This window comes from Poecile atricapillus, chromosome 1, assembly GCF_030490865.1.
Source record: "Poecile atricapillus isolate bPoeAtr1 chromosome 1, bPoeAtr1.hap1, whole genome shotgun sequence".
Lineage (NCBI taxonomy): Eukaryota > Metazoa > Chordata > Aves > Passeriformes > Paridae > Poecile > Poecile atricapillus.
Genome location: NC_081249.1, coordinates 89,905,205 through 89,923,240, shown reverse-complemented (window position 1 = coordinate 89,923,240; position 18,036 = coordinate 89,905,205). Strand labels below are relative to the sequence as shown.

Sequence of the window (18,036 nt, the reverse complement as noted above, 5' to 3'; positions counted from 1 at the left end):
AGCAAAATAAAAGCAAAGTAACAGAGATCAATATTGACAGCAAGGAAATGATATGTTAGAGTATTGTCTGTGATGTATATTGGACTGGATCTCATGTATTTGCTCAGAAAACTGGGTTTCATAAGAGGTAAGTAAAACAATTGAACTTTTTCAGAAAAACACTTATAGAACATGTCTATATATGAAATAATGGTTCTTCAAGCATAGTAGATTTCTTTTTCTCTGGTATATACTACACATTTATCACACCCAATTTGTCTACTTGTCTGTTTTCTGTTGCTTCTTGGAAGCATTCTTGGAAGAATGAATAAATGTGGTTGAACTACCTTGAGAGAAAGCTGCAGTTTTTCTCTTAGTTCATCACAGAGTGGCTTATACTGGAATAGCTGGCGGATTTGCAGTTTTTTGGGACATTTTCGCACAGACACTGGCAAGGATAATTGCGCTGATCCAATGCTGAGACCCTTCCAAACACACCTTTGGACTGGGGGACCTGTGATCTCCCCCTGAACAGAGAGGAGCAAACAAAAAGAGCAAGAGGCTACTTACATTTCTGAAAAATGCAGCTATTGGCAATGTGTCTCAGATGAAAAGCACGTGCTCTCCTTATAGAATCACAGACAATAAAGCCAGCAGATTCCTGGGAACAATTTATCTATTCTAAAACATCTTCATCTGGTAAGATAAACTCCCCTTAAAACTGCTATATCCCGTCACTAAGTGTAAAAGAATGGGACCATACATTCCCTGACACAACCTACCCTTTGCTCTGTCTGCTTAATAAACTGAACTTAACATTCACATTGTTTAGAGCTTCAGTTCCCCACAGAGACAAACATCTATTGCTTTACTACGAAAAGACAGTTTTGAAACAATTATACCTCAGGAGGAAAGGATTCTTCCTGAGTTCCTGACCGAAGATATGGAGGAACAATATTCTCTGGTTCTTTCTTCATTACCCAGGGGGATGCTTCAGCCATAGGGCGGAGGATAGTAATACTTAAAACACCTGGTTTAAAGATACATTTTGCTAGGAATCGGTTCAAGTTAAAAAAAATAAATTAATGGAGACAAGTGTCTCAGACCTACAGAACAAAACACTTATCTACAAAAAATCTTATTACTGACAGGTAAAACTCCATGCATCCATGGCTACAGATAATATCAGATCACTGGTTGATTATAGAATAGTTGTACAAGTTCAGATTACTCAGCCCATTTTTAACAATAAACTGCTTATGCTACTTGCTTTAATTCTTGGTTAACAGCTCAGTTGTGTAGTGTGGGGAGTAACCCAAACAAGGAAGTACAGATAATTGACCCATGTGTACTGAATACTAATCTCAGAAGCAGTACAACATATTCAGAATGCACATAATTCATCACTGTATTTTATACTTCATATCCTGATCACTGGATGGATTCCATTAGAGATTTATTTGTATTGTTCACATAAATTTTAATAGTCTTCAAAATAATTTTTCCAGCCCAACCCAAAAATTACTTAATCTACTATGACCTACCCCACAGATGACCTTCAAAATGGATATCACAACTGAGGTAATTTGTCAAAAGGATACAAAATTGTGAAGCCTTGTTGTCAAGGCAAATAGAGCCAGTATTGTGAAAGGTGGAGCAGGAAGTCTGGGAAATCAGAAGTGCTACTATTACAAATGATTGCTGGTTGTAAATAAATTTTCTTGACTGGGATTTTGACTGGGTATGTATCCTCTCCATCTTTCTGATCTTTTCACCTTCTGCAATTTTCTGTCTCTCTCCATGTCCCTTCTTTTTTTCTTTTTCCCATGGCAGAATTATTTCATTTGATTTATGCAATGGGGAACCAGTCGTTTGTGTGAATAGAAGTACATTTAAAAATGTGTCACACCTTATAAGAGTAGTAAGTGGGAAAGCTGTCTTATGTCATATACTTATGACATAAATCTGGCAGAAATATGTCTTAGAACTTTATGGCCTGAAGCAAACTTGTCTTATCATCCCCTTATATCCAGGGGAACTATACTTCCCTCTATTTTAAAGATTTTTTTTTTTTGTTAGTATCTACCTGTTACACCACAGAGTCTTTTATAGAAGCACAGTATCTCCAGCTAACTTCACAAGACAACCAACAATTCCAGGACATTCTAGCATTGCTGCTACAAGGTGGTTGGTACCATATAGTATTGGCAATTCCAGTCATGTTTTTTCAGCTTTTTAATATGTATCCTTTTCAACACACAGACTAAGGGTCAACATCAGGGCATCACTGTTCTAACTGCTACATCATACATTGAATTTTTTTTTATGATAAACACAAAGAATATATTTATTTGGTATCACTTTTTATTTGTCTGACTGAGAGTCATGGATAAAAATATGCCATTTATTTGTTCACTTATCCCTTAACAGCATTCTTCAGTTAATTCTCTGCTTCCTAGAGTTTTCCCCCAAACTCCTTTCTTTCAATCCTAGAAGTGTGGACCCTTATTTACAAGGGTAAAAACATTTCCTGCCCAAATAAGAGTTTTGAAACTTTGCAGTTCTTTCTACTAGTAGTCTGTCATTAAAGAAAAGTTTTCTACCTGGCTGTTCTTGTACAGGATCCCTCAAGACTGCAGTGGTAGGATCACTGCAGGCCTCAGCCATACACTGGTGTACATCCTTTTCTCGCAGGAGCTCCGTTCCAGAACCATCCGCAGAGATGATGAAAAACCTGCACAGCCAAACACCCACATGGGGCTCTATCATGAAAGCAGAACTCCAACATGATGGCATCAAATGTGAGAATACAGAGTATTGAACAAAGGGCGCACAAATCTGTGAACCCTGTATAAATGCTGTGCAGTGAAGAAAAGGAAGTGTTAACCTATGAATGCAATGCAGTTTACCTTGGGGCATGCTCATTATAAGTGATAGGTTTGTTAACCTCCTCTGCTGCTGAACTTCTGTTCTCCTTGCCATTAGAGCCAATGCTGGGAATGCACACATCTGTGCTGCCATCAGCCAGGACCTATGGCAAAAATGATGTTAAATTAATTGAATTAAAAGATCCTTTTAAAACGATGACTTGCTGCTGAACTTTAACATAACCTAGCCCAGTGAAAGAGACAGAGAAAAACATTTTATGCTGAGCAACTGGAAACTCACAGGAAAAAGAAATAAAGAGGAAAACTGAAAAGACAGTAAAATCCCCAAAACATTTAGATAAAGACATGCTGTATCATAAATGCTAATATCACATGCTGATATTTAATAAATGCCCGAGGACTGTCACACAAAAATACTCTCTCACTGGTCAAGCCAGGTAACTGTATACTCTAGACAGGCATTGATGTACACTTACTGAGTGAACATCTACAGTATTTTCCTTCTTGAAAGAAATATGTGCTTATTAATGAATGTGACATTAATATATTCAAACAAGATAGTTAACAATGACCTAAAAAGGAATAATAATGCCTTTTTCAAGATTCAATTTAAATAAGGGTGATTTAAAGGACAGATTCTGAACTGAACTGAATCTGACACACCCAGTTTTTAATCCTCACTTGCAGAGCTGATTTTTTGCTATAGTACAAATCATGCTAATTAAGGGAACTTTATGGGTGAGCTAAACTGTACACCACATGTTCTGTTTCAGTCTCTAAAAAGAGATAAATTAAAAATAAAAAGGATATCCATCACTCAGTCAAGAAGATATCAGAGACCTGATTCTGACTACTTTAAATATTACAAGGTTACAATTTGAGAGAAGATTGTAAGATAAAATTAGAATATAGAAACTTGTTTTCTTCCATGAATTCTACCTTAAAAGTATTTCCTTCAGGATCCATCATCTCACAAATAGTGCTGGAAGTGTGTTTCATAATGTACCTTCCTGCTTGTTTCTCTTCTTCCTTGCTGCTGAAATTACAAACTTCATGGCTATAAACTGCTGAGCAATCTTCATCAAAGAAAAGAAAGCCTCCCTTGCTGGGTAAAACCTATGACAGCAAAAAGGGAAGAGATTCAATCCTCAAAGGCGAAAACTTTAAATTAAAGGTACTGTGAAAATGAAGAACACTTACAAATCAAGAGGACAGCTTTCAGACATTCAATACTGAATCACCCAGTTCAGAGGGAGAGAAAGAAGGAAGAGGTCCAAGAGGTGGGCTGATGTGAGTCTCTGTAATATTTAACTTCAGGAAATTTAAGACAGTGATTTAAATATACTGTACATTTGTGAGTAAGTATCTAAACATTGGCAAAGTATGAAAGAGAGACAGAATAATAGGATTAGTGAAGACTATAGAGAAGGGAGGTAATGAAGATGACAGCTGCTAATGGTAGGGAATTTGGAGCACAAAGATTAAACATCACTGTCACAGACTAAAAATAATTCCCACCTGATATGTGCCCTGGGGCTTTGCTAGAATAGATGTCCCATCTCCAAAGATAGTACAACAGGTACCATCCTCACAATTTGTTATAACAGTAGCAAACTCAGGATTCTCAACTCGTGTACCTTTGAGCTTCTTTTTGGTGGCTTCTGAGGGTTCATCTAAGAATTAATACAGAACAATGAGACAGGAGCACATGAATCATGGAAATGTCTTGGGATCCAATTTGCTTTTTCTCTCATAGTGCTGCATCTTTATCTCCTCAGTGCAAGACCTTCATAAACTTCATACCATCCTCTATCACATATTTTTATGTTATGTAAACAATATGCAACCTTTGAAGTTCTGGACTGTGAATTCAATATAGGAAAAACCCAACAGCAAAAAATATCTGTAACCATCTGCAGCTGGCTAGGAAAGTACACTCTCATGTATCAAGTATGGTACTAACCATAGTGATCCAGATATTTGTAATATACAAGTTGGATCGCTGAAATTCTTTGTGTCTGTAATATAAGCTTTAAAATGTGAAGAAATTCTTATTCAGCAACACAAATCTTGGAAAACAAATGAAACAGGTATGTTAATCTGGTTATTGCCTTTCCATTGAAGAGACAGATCAGTTCAAGGGTCTCTTGACTTTTAACATCCCACAGGGAGCTGTTTCTGAACATTTCCTGCAAACTCAATAATGGTCTTTTCCTACACTGTGTTTGAAGTCCAGACACTCACACAGTATATGTCCCTTTCATTTTAATTAAGGAGGATGGGACTTGCCTTGCAAATGAAGCAGTCATACAGAATACAACACCAGCCAGAAGAATCACATATGACCTTTAGCCCCATTTATTTCAGGCAAATATAAGTTTCACTTTTCTTGGCAGGACATTTTTCACAGCTATATTCAGATACTCAGTATCTCCAAGGTTGGTGAGTCCACGGCTTCACTGGGGAATAAAAGGATGCCTTGGTCCTTACATACCTTCAGTCAGAACTCAAAGCAGCTTCCTTGTTACTATTAGGGCAGGTGGAGAGAGGGCAATGAACACACTAAAACTCTGGCACTGCAGTCTCATGGTGAAGAAGGACCATATAGGTATGAAAGAAGGAAATTTAATTATTTGCAACAATATTATTTTTGCACCAAATATACTCTTGAAGGAAAGCAAACAAACTAAGACTAGACTGCACTAGTGGATCTGTTATCTAGGCTACTGGTATAAGCCAGCTTTAGTAGTTATTTTGACAACTTTCTGTTTCACAAGATATGTCAAGTGCAAGAAAATGAAGTGCTCCCCTTTTGATGTTACCTGTTTCCACACTACCCTCTGGTACAGAAAGCTTTTCACATTTTTCATAAAAAGTTGTGATCCTGGTACCATCGGCATGCTCTACTACTCTGTTACCAAGCATCTTCTCAACAATTATCACTTCATCGTCTCGTACAGTCATAATCTGGAAGAATGAAGGACTAATTTATATTGGCACTGTGACAGCAGCAACAACAATATGACAACAACAATATAACAATAACAATATAAAAACAACAATATAAGGCATCAGGACTGAAGCTCTGAAGAAGTTTGACTACCTTGTCTTCATCTACTTCAGAGACAGAGGAATCACATTTTCTTCAAAATCTAAAGCTACTGCATTTCTAACAGCGCAATAACACAACCTGTAGGACATTTTCAAAGAACAAATCCTACAACTTATGTGATGGCAGCCCTGTCTCTTAGCTTATGGACAGTGCTATAGTAACACAAAAGCAGTAATACCGTTCCATCATCGAGGCTGGTGGACTGATACATTAAGAGTGGCTTCAGATCCATTCTTGTTGCACCCTCTGTGCCCACTCGAACACCTAACGGAGTTGTTGTTACCCAGGTTCCTCCCTTAGGTTGTGTAGAATTGGCCTTTTCAAACTCCCCACCCTTGGGTGAGCGTAATAGACTGTTCTTGTCACTGCTTTTCCCTGCAGAAACAAAAATTTCTGTATCAGACTTGATATTCTCCAAGGCAAAAGACAAAACCAGTGAAGTGCAGAGTTTGTGAATGTTGCTTTTGACAGAATTGCAAAATGAGCTATTTAACAGCCTAGAAGAAAATTACAACTCCTGCTACTCAAAGACATGTTTCTGAACTGGCCTTATCTAATGTGCTTCCTTACAAAAAACCGAAAATAGCATGCTAATGCCATCAGTCCCATGGTGCATCAGAAGAAAAGGATGAAGATCTCATGAAAGACAATTGGAGAGATCTTATTGAGAATGTTATAGAGAGCTCTTGTCTCACATATTCAGGAAATATAACTTAGTGTATGCAAAAGACAAGAGCATAGTCCAGAGACCAGGCTGAAAGATTTAGAGCAAATATCTTGCAAAAATCCACCCTGAAACCAAAAAGAGATGGAACTCATCACTAGAAATTTGTCAAGAATTAGCAGAGGAGAAAAAAGGTGGGGAAGGTGAAAAAGTGATCATAAATAAAGGACAAGAAATAAAGGATATACACTGGTCACAGATATTGAGAATTCATATTAGAAAATGGTTTGTCAGAGTTGTTCTTATCTTTGCAGTTATCTAAAGGAATATCCTAAGAAAAAGGAATGGACTTGACTCAAAAAGTCTCTTTTTGAGACACCTTTCTCTTTGGCGGTGATTTTCATTCACCTATTTCCAATAAATTGTACGTCAATGTGACAGGTCAGAATTATCCTGTGTACTAATACTGACAGTGATCTCAGACTACACTCTGAGGTATGAAGTAAATATTATTTGATTTTTTTCTCATTCCAAAAAAATACAGTAAGTATGGCTATATTACCACCAACCACAAGTGCATACAACCAATTGATAATGACCAATATTAGGTGCCTTGGAATGCATAGAGTGAGAAGAAAAATGTGTTCTCTGTGAGAGAAGCATTTCTTAATACAGACTAAAAACTGTAAGACAAAAGTAAGGATTTAACATTACTGTAGCTACAAGGATTTCTTTTTTAAAAGACTTCATGTTCACTCTGAAGCTCTTACACAACTTTTTACTTATTAGAGTCCCTGTTAGAAGAAGAAAATAAATAGGAGAGAAATTATTTGCTATGAAGGTAACATAGCAGCGTGCAGCAGCTGAGTACAGATAAAATTGCATTTCACCTTGTCAGAATTTTCAGACTAAAGAAATATGCTCTTTACTAAGTATCATCAGCCCTACTAACTTTATATCTGTCTAAAACACAAGAAATGTTACCTTTCTTAGTGCTGGTTTCAGATAAATTCTCTGATTCTGGTGAGGGTTGTTTTTTGTCTGGAATTGTAGGTGGTGGTAAGACAGGACCAGAATCAGGGCTCTTACTCACTGTGCCATCAGCAAACAGAATCTACAGAAATCAAGGACATACTAGAGGTTAAAATCAATTCAAACACCATTAGAAAGTCTTAATGTGTCACAAGTGTGAGTCACTAGAATACTGTGTGATGGAGAGGAAAAAAGTAAAATCTCTCATAATGAATACAAGAAACAAAGAAGCTATTTAAAAGAGACTTAATAGAACAGACTATTTCAGTTGGAAAGGATCTACAATGGTCACCTGGTCCAACTGCCTGACCACTTTAGGGCTGACCAAGTTAAAGCATCTTAGCGTCATTGACCAAATGCCTCTTAAACATTCACAACCTTGGGACATCAACCACCTTTCTAGCAAGCCTGTTCCAGTGTCTGACCACCATTCTTGGTAAAGAAATGCTTTCCAATGTCTGAACCTTCCTTAGTGCTCCTTTGAGCTACTGCCATGTGTCCTGTCAGTGGATCCCAGGGAGAAGGGATCAGCACGTTCCCCTGTACTTCCCCTGTCAGGGAGCTGCAAGAGCAAGGAGGTTGACCCTCAGCTTCTGTCTCTCCAAAGCAGACAAGCACAGAGCCCTCAGCCCCTCCTCTCAGGATGCACCTGCCAGCCCTTACACTGGCTTTGTTGTTCTTCTCTGGACTCATTGCAGGACCTTCCCACCCCTCTGGAGTGGCGGCGGTGCCCAGAAGTGCCACCAGCACTTGGGTGAGGCTGCACCAAGGCTGAGCACAGTGGGGTGATCTCCCCTTCTGCCCGGCTCTGCTGCCTGTTTGATGCCCCCCAGGACACGGTTTCTGCCCTCTGGGCTGCCCAGGCACACCCTGCTGACTCTCACTGAGCTGCTGCCACCTGCACCCCCAGGGCACTCCCCAGACTCCTCTCCCAGTTTGCACTTGTGCCTGGCATTACTCTGTCCCACGTGTAGGATCCAACAGTTGGTTTTGTTAAATTTCATCCCATTAGTCATTGCCAGAAGCAGTGCTATTTTCTGCAGTTCATGGATATAATTAATGGGGATATAATTCTTCTAGGGGTGCTATAAACAGTAAAGATTATTCTTTGACTAAATGGTCATAGGTTAATGACTTTTTTTTGCTAGCAGTGATGATGCATCTGTATTGACATATTGATCTGTACTGAGATATTCCACATGTCTAGGACAGCTGTTAATTTTTTAGCCATTATGATAGTTAAAAAGAAGTCTTGGATATTTATCTAATTATAGCTGGTTTCTAAGATCCATTACACTCAACTCTTGACATGCATGTTCTCTATGTGTCAGATAAACTCTCTAGAGTCTAGATAGAACTACTCCAACCATTCCTAAATTAATTTATAAACACAGTAAGATGTATAAAAGAAATGGACAACATACAGAAGCAGATCTTGAAATTGTTACTGTATGGAACTAAATATTTCTTCTTTTTTGAATATTTATCATATGCAATGAATTTCTGATGATTCATAGACATTAAGTTAATATTCGGAAGGATGCACTCATAATCTTTTTAAACAAAGGCTGCTGTAAAATCATGCTAGGCACATAAGATCTACATTTTTTCTACCAGAAAACAGTATGTTGAGAATATACAGAGATATAGCAGCTAGTTTCGCTGCGTATTTCTGAAAGGGATATATTTCTCAGGAATCCTGGCTAACTGGTTTAACATCTAGTGCAGGTCAGGTCTTTCTGGATCCCATATGACTTTTTAGACTGAAAAAATATATGGATGCTTTCATATTGCCAAAAATACCCAAAGCTGAACTCATCCACACTTCAGATGCTAAAGTCTTGGAATACAGATTTCTGAACCATATTCAGCTATTTCCTAATCACAAAGTTGCCTGAAATTTTCACATGCCTGAAATTTTCACACTTCAATTTCCCTAAATTCTGACTCTGGACAAAGTGAAGAGTGTTTTAGCCTTGACATGGAAGCATAGTTCAGTATTACTTAACTCCTTCATCTACAAACTGGACACTTCTCTATCTCAGTAGACAAAAACAAGTTTAAGGGTAATCTTCCATCACATTGAAATGTACTAAATTGTAGTGCTTGCAATGAATTCCACCAAACGTACCTGGGTAGATCCATCCATCAGGTACTTTATGACAGTTCCTTGACTAGTGATGACCCTTGACACTTCTTGTTCTGTTTGCCATGACAGAGGTGAGTAAAGCTGAGAGTTCTTTACCATTTGGGGATAACTCTGTCTAACCAGAATTTCCAGAGTAGGCTGCTCAGCCTGTTCACTTTTGGTGTCTTCATGCTTTATTTCACCTTCTGTAACCAGATGTTCCTCCTCTGCAGTTTGCATAACCTCTTCCTCCTCTCCTTCATCTGCTTTGGCCTCACTTTTTTCTACCATCTCTTTCTCTGCCTCAGTGGAAGTGGCTTCACCTTTCAAATCTGAAAGCAAACTGAATTAATACTGCATAGCACACATTCAAACAGTGTTACAGACCCAGCAACATGGTGTCGACAGAAGACATGAAACTTTAGCTAAGACTAACCCTCCTTGGCTGAGTCTATAATCCACATAGTAAAAGACAGACTGATTTCAGAGCAAAGTTTGAAACAGTCACCTACTCAGAAACTCTGCATCCTCCTGTAAAGGCGGCTGTCTTTCCAAATGAAAACTAGGGAAATTTGAAGATAAATTTATTAGGGATGCCAAACTTTTGGAAGTCTTACCTCAGGTGAGTGGAATTCCCTAATTGCCCATAAAGGTGAAAAAAAAAACCCAACTGAGTTTCACCAAGTTTGAATTTGTTATAGAAACCCAAGTAATGTATTCTGTCTGCTTGAGCAAGTAAGTTTTTCAGATTAAATGGTGGCAGTGTTTTCAGTATGCTAATGGGTATAATTATGATAATTGTATTGAGAGACTCCATGTATGTGTCTGTAATCGCTTTGCTCACTTCAATTGCTCAGGATTTCAACTTGTGCCTCTTGCCAAACTATGTATGCTTGAGAACACTCTGCATGTTCCTTAGCTCATGTCAGATTAATCATTTACCGGGCTGTACAGATTTGTTGTACATAGGTATTAAATGACATCTGTACATGCCAGATGTACAGATCTGTTTTTTAAAACTAACTAGATGGCAACAAAATTCACATTTGTCTGCTTCAAAACCTAATAGCGTGACTAAAAAAACCCCAAGATTTACTACACTTTACAACATGTAAAGATGAACTAACACATTCTCAAAAACACTAGAAAAAATAATTATTGCGGAATATTTGTCAGGCACAGAAGCTCTAAAGTATCCATATACCCCATCAGTCTTCTAAAGGAAATCTAATGATAAGGGCAGAAAGGCTTATTGTAAGTGTTTTCTCTGTATGTACTGGATGGCACAAACCAAAGGACTTGAGTGAAATAATTCCTGTTTGAAACTGATTGCATCATTTAGAAAAGCAACAAAAAAACCTGATTGTAAAACATCCTGTAGCAGAGACTCCATCACAGCCTTGGTTAGGTGTGCTAATCACTCTTTCCATTTAGGAGTGTAACATTCTTACCAAATGAGAACAACTTAAATCTAGTATAAAGTCGTAGTTTTCAGTTTCAAGACCCTGAAAATTCTAACAAGTTTGTATACTGTGTTTACAAGCCATCACAAAAATTCCACGTCCTTGTACTTCAGGCTGGCACCAGTCACTCCTTTGACCTTTGCTCTGGTAATTACATGGAGTTCTTTGGTGAATTGAGCTCATTATAAGATACATTTTCTGATTCTTTAATAATTCTTGTCATTCTTCCCTGTATCTTTCAAATTATTAACATTTTGTCATGGGACTTAAGTACATATACTTTCAAAAGAAGTGCAGATATGGGTAATGTAAGCATCTTCATGCTATCACTCAAGATTCCTTAACATATATGTATTTATTTATTGAATTTGCTTGTTTTTTTCTTTAGTATTCCAATCTCTATGCATATTCAAATGATTATCCAACATGACTCCCAAGGGCTTTTTAGGGTTGCTACTTCCTTTGCCCTCAATCTTTTATGTTCAGTAAGTTGTGACTCTAGATTTTATATTTGTTTGAATAAAAACATACTGTTCATATTGCAAATCCTATTAAATATGCATTATGACAGACTTAGCATTCTGACATGTTAAAAACATTACTGTTACATCTAAACCCATCAATGAAGAAATAATTTTCTTCTCTAGTCTTAGCTTCTCTTAAATTCCTCACTTTGCAGTGTCTCAGAAAACTAACCTCGAAACCTTTCACCGAGAAAAGTCAATACAAGTCCATTGGGACAGGAGACATTCAAACTCGGAAAAGCAGGAGCATCTGACATCTCTTGTGTTTGGGGAACTGGTTCTTTCTTTTCCATCTACAGAATGAAAAATTAATTAAGTTCTATTCCACATTTTAAAATAATAAAGAAAAAATTAGAGTACAGATTAAGTCTGTACAGATTCCATTTTAACAATACTATTTTTTTTTTAAAGAGCTGTTTACCACACAAAATATTTAACATTTTTAGAGTTTATGGATTCAGAAGTGGAAACTTTAGTTATTTTCTTTGATTATGCTGTCTTCTTTCATTCACCTTGAAGAATCACCCCCTCAAAAACCTATGTAACAATGGACTGCACTAGGCCTGTAGTCATAAGATGAAAAAGTTTTGAGTTGCATACATAAGTAACAGAAAGAACTTGTCCTGGTATTATCCCATATTCTTGCTTTTTAGCAACACAAATAGAGGGGGGAAATGATAGATATTTTGCCACCTATTTTTCAGCATAAAAGATGCTGTAAGTTTTACAGTTAATTTACCTAATATTACTGGTAATTAAGGCTACTCTCAATACTCTAAGATTGTAGTCAGAGCATCATGAGGTAGAAATCACAGAATAGGGCATAAGTAACCCTCAGTTGTCATCTACTCCCCGTCTAATGGTAAAAACAATAATTAAGTGTAACTATACCATTAGTGAAAAATTCTAATGTAACGTATTCTAAAAATTTCCTGGGCTGAAGCTTTCCTGGTAAACTATTCAAAGACTTCTCCTTAATTAACCTCACTGACATTTTCCCATTGATTCACTTGAACTGCTACTTGAAAAAATTAGTTTACCTCTAAATACTTCTGATAGTGATAGAAGCTCACATAAGAGATGACGGGTTTTTTAGGTCTTTACAGAAGACTACTCTGTCTCTTGATTCAAGATCAAACCCAAACCAATTCTTTTAAAGCTCTCCCACTGGTTAAATTTTCTAGACTTGTAATCTTAAAGCTTTTATTAAAACTTCAGCGTGGCCCATACTTTTCTTGCAGTGCAGTATCCATAACTGGACATAATACTTCAACTGAGACTATACCAGCTCTAAAAGAAAAATAACTTCACATATTTACCAGACTATACTCCTTTGTATTCCCATCTCAGTGGTCTTTGCCTTTCTCACAGGAAGATGGCATTGTTGACTTACAGATATCTTGTGATCCATGACAACACAGACCTTTCTCTATAGAACTGTCACTGACACAATTGTTATGCATTTTGTAGACATAATAGACTGATAATTTATATGTGTAATTGTAGAACCTACCTCTTTTTCTTACTGAATTGCATCCTATTTTACAGACCATGTCCATGTGAATTTGTCAAGTCCCATTTGGATTCTAATCCAATTCTCTGAAATAGACTCAGGTGCTGTATGTACCAATATGGATACTCTCTATCCAAGGTAATTCCAAACCAAATAGTTAAAAGCCTTTTGGTTTAGAAGTCATCCTGACGTATTTTTAATTATAGGGCTAATTTTCTATAGGGTTCATTTGTTCCACACAATTGCTGTATGTTATGCTGAGTGTTGTTTGGCAACTCTCTACACCACTTTCCATACTGAAATTAGGTAAGAAGCCCCTTTTGTGGATATGCACAGAATCTGTTTTGCAACAATAGCCACAGTGTTGCTCCAACTAATAACTACTTCAGAACAGAAAATCAGAATGAATCTGCTTTCCAAAGATTCTTTCCAAAGACCTGTAATATGACAGAAGTACTTCAGTTAAAGGAAAAAGTAACTTCCTCAAATTGCTGGTCCCTGGCTTGTTATCAGCTGGAAAGACCAAATTACAGAGAAAGATTCTGCAAAACTGTCTTCGCTAATTTACTGGTTAACTAGACTTTTGAATATGGGTTTCAGGAAGCATAAAAACTTCTGCTTGGTTAAACTAAAAATTTAGCAGTTCTTGTAACTGAGATAATAATCAGAATGGTTCAGGTTGGGAGGGGCCTTAAAGATTGTTGAGTTCCACCCCCCTTCCATGGACAGGGACAGTTTCCACTAGACCAGGTTGCTCAAAGGCCCATCCAACCTGGCCTTGAACACTTCCAAGGATAGGTCATCCACATCTTCTCTGGGCATCTGTTCCAGTGCCTCAACCACCTTTACAGTAAAGAATTTCTCCCTAATATTTAACTTAATCTTTCATTTTAAAGCCATTTCCCCTTGTCCTGTCACTACATGCTCTGGTAAAAAGTCCCCCTCCAGCTCTCTTGTAGCCTCACTTAGGTACTGGAAGGTGCACTCTGTCTTCTAGAGTGTTCTCCAGGCTGAACAACCCCAACTGTTCCAGTTTGTCTTAGCAGGGGAGGTGCTCCAGGCTCCTGATCACCTGCAGTGTATCAGCTGTAACTGTAAAGCCAAAATTGACAAAAGTATGTGGGCCATGGCAGATTCAATGCTTTACATCAGAGAGTCATAAAGACTAAGTTCATTAACAGCTGCCAATACATTCATTTGAGAACAACAGAAAGAATAAAACATAGCCTTAAGAACACCACAGATTGTTAGGAATTTGTAAAGGCACAGCTCAAAGCCCTCTGAGAAGAATATATATTTCTTTTACAGAAGTTCATGCATTTGATTTTTTGTTTCTTAGGATTGGATATTTGTGTCTTCTCTCACCTTTTCTTCTTCTTGCTGAACGAGGTCATCAGGTGATGACGGGGCTAATTTGCCACGGTTTCCCTTGGCAGAAGCTTTCACTGATTTTTTTCTGTCAAACTTATCTTTTTTTGTAATGGGAGAAACTGCTGTTGGAATTACGGTCGGAACATGAACAGAAGGGATGTTCAGAATTCTTGTTAAGACAGGACCTGTTTCCTCATCTAAGGAAGGGAAAAACAATATTTTCAATGTAATTAAGTTTCATAAATGTAGATGGCCACATGTTACTTTTTAAAAAGATTTTATGCACTAAGTTTTACCTTAGAAATAATAGCCTCAGTGGGGGAGTGTGTTATTTCAGATAGAGGGACTAAAGATATGAATACTTAGAAAATCTTTTCACAGAATGACAACTTATTAGCCTAAAAGACACCTTGAAGCTAGCGCTTCCCACAAGTTGTCACTTGGTCATCGCCTCAAAAATAAAAAAATATGATTTTAAAATTCTCTTTTACCTCCAGAATACTTAGAAGTGGAGACATTCTGAATCTAGTACCTAGTAAATGATTATGCTGTGTTATGCTTTATCATGGGCTGATCCAGCACAGACTGACTCTAGAAATTTTGTACTACATAGGTCTATTCTGCTATAACTCATCAGAAAGATTCTAATGATCTAGACTTGACAAGACTCCTGCAATTCTTCAAGCCAAGCATTAGGACAGCCTGCTAGCCATGTCAACAGGTTGCAGTCATGTTGCCCTTCAAAACAATTTATTGAAAATAAAAGAAATACAAACTTACATTTTCTCTAATTATTTCAACAAACTGACACTTCTCTTTCATAGAAATTTCACCCATGCCTTTATTTTGGTTGCCCCCAAAAATGAGAACATTGTGTCTGAGGGTAACAGCCAAAGAGAGTGGATTGTCAAGACTGAGATGAAGCATCTTGAGAAATCTTGAGAGGGATGTAAAATTCCATAGGACTGTCTGTTAAGGAAGGGTTCCCTCCTTTTATACACACACTCATATGTCTAGGACTTGGAACTGTACTCTCATAATTTTTTCAAGATATAAAGAGCAAGTGCAGAGGTTCTATAGTATTCAGAATCAAAAGCTCTGCAGGTACTCAAGCAGTCCCAGATTCATAAAAAGACAAGGAGATTATTTTTGACATAAATGTAAAGTGATCAGAAGTTACCCTTTGATAATGCTGGATAAATCAAAGAATAATTCAAAACTTGAAGAAATATTAACACTTCCTCCCAAAATAATAATAAAAAAAAAAAGTTGTATAAAGCTGAAAAACAACTTGAACCTTTTGTCACCTTAGCTTTCCTAAAAGGAGGATGAAATAGGTAAAGTGTGAAAAGCAGTAAGAAAAATGTGAATTAGAGAGTTTCCAGAAAACTATTTCAGTACTGCAGGGAAAAAGGGTAATTTGCACACAATTTAACTGATCAGTGGAGAGAAACTGCAGATTTCATGGTATACCATTCTGCACTAGGGATGGATGGCATATGAGAATAATCTAAGAAAGTATTTCTGGTCAGAATTATTCTGAGCACTTATGATACAAAGACCCACGGGAATTTGGCACAAACAAATGATCATAGAAAAACTGCAAGCAATCAAAGAATGCCAGCTAGCAGCGCTCTAAAGCTCAGCATGGCAATGATTATTCATCAATTCAATGATGATTATATAGAAGAGGATGATTATGGTGAATGTGAAAATACCTAAACATCACAGCTGACATGTAGATGTTTAATCAGATGTGTCTCTTAGGCCAAAATCCAAGTCTTTTGCAGGCCACTATTGTGAATGCGCTCTCAACCCAAGTCTAAAAAACCTTTCTTTAAATAATTAATTCATAAAATATATTTGAACAATTAAAACTGAGTGTAGAGTTGAATGGTTTACCACAGTCCACACAAAGATGCATTCAATTAAATGTTTTCATATTTTAAGAGCTGAAAAATGCTGGAATTATTTTCTGATCAGAAAAGGGTTTCACTTTCATCCATAAGATGGTTTCAGTGGCCTTTCAAATGTAACGGAAACAAAAAGCTCTTGGTAAAAGCAGACGCTGTTTTCACTGTGGTTTTCTGAAGCAATTGCTTCCAGTTGGTGAATGTGTTTATTGAAAGGCTGAGAGAAATCCCTCATTATGTCTGCGCAACTGTAACCTAAAGTCCAACTCCTAAAGTAATATGAAAGTTCCATAATCACCTATATAAGTTTACAAAAATATTATTTCTTGGAAAACCAAGAAGACTCCTCAGAAAATCACATTTTCTTTGGCTCAAATTAATTGGCTGATTTTGCTGGGCTACTTAATAACAATACTTGCACTGCTCTGTTTTCACAGTAAGCAGAAAAGCTTGGAGACCTCTCTCCATTTTGGAAATTGAATCATAGAATATTCTTGACAATGTAATCTCATTTTGAGCCTTTCTGAAAATTCTCCACCATGTGGCAACAGCTGCTGAGAAAAGCAGAATTGCATGCAACAAATTATTGGGTTAAGAAGTGTATGAATGGAAAAAAAAAGGAAAAAAAAAGATCCCCCTATGGTTCTCAAATATCTTCTTCTATTTGCTTACTTTACCTGCTGGCTCCCCTGTAGGTCCATAATAGCTCAGGGACAGCTGGATTCCATTTTCTAAGGTGGCTGAAAAAGATCCAAACTTGCTCAGAGCTTTCTTTTGATTTTTCAGCTCTCCTGAAGAAAAAAAAAATATTAAAAAAAATTAATTTTAAAGATAGCAACACATACTAGAACCACCTGACTGATGTCTGGATTGACTGGAAACCAAAGGTTGGTGTGAAAAGTGGAACCTCAGTGAGGATGACTAACCTAAATAGACTAAACAGACTAAACAGGGCAGGGAAAACCAACATTCCATTCATAGGGTACTATATATAATAACCAGTTTTGTGCAATACACCTGTGGTTTCTTATCCAGAAATAGCATTCTAATTAGCTAGGTGTGTAAAAACAGGTTTAATAGCAACAACTAGTGTAAAGCCTTACAGAATTTAAGCAGCAAAAGAACCTAGTTCTGAAGTTATGGATCCTTGTTTCTTGGCTGACAAGAATGTTAAACTGCCCACTTCTATTGCATGTGGCCTATGCACTGATAAAAATCACTGTCCCTCACATGTTGTCACAGGGACAGGAGCTGAACATCAATTATCCCTGAGGGTCCCTTCCAGCTCAGGATATTCTATGATTCTATGTGTGTACTTCGAGGAGAAGGTAAAAGAAAGGCAAAATGTTGAGAAAATAGATCCAAAGACATGTCTGGGATTTGTAAAAGTGGATCAGAAGCCAAACTAACTTAGAGGTGTAGACCAAGGTGTCATGTGATGAGTATGTA

The 18,036-nt window shown here is 37.3% G+C and overlaps 1 protein-coding gene across 1 annotated transcript in view; it reads right to left on the bottom strand.

The window, feature by feature from the left end:
• The window catches only part of SPAG17 (sperm associated antigen 17), a 90,097-nt gene that overhangs the window by 15,886 nt on the left and 56,175 nt on the right, over positions 1-18,036 (bottom strand). The window contains 13 exon segments of the mRNA XM_058840462.1: positions 327-506; positions 882-1,009; positions 2,583-2,713; positions 2,889-3,010; positions 3,807-3,983; positions 4,386-4,540; positions 5,690-5,834; positions 6,158-6,354; positions 7,628-7,757; positions 9,807-10,135; positions 11,963-12,083; positions 14,669-14,871; positions 17,265-17,378. Coding sequence (XP_058696445.1) covers positions 327-506; positions 882-1,009; positions 2,583-2,713; positions 2,889-3,010; positions 3,807-3,983; positions 4,386-4,540; positions 5,690-5,834; positions 6,158-6,354; positions 7,628-7,757; positions 9,807-10,135; positions 11,963-12,083; positions 14,669-14,871; positions 17,265-17,378 — 2,132 coding nt within the window.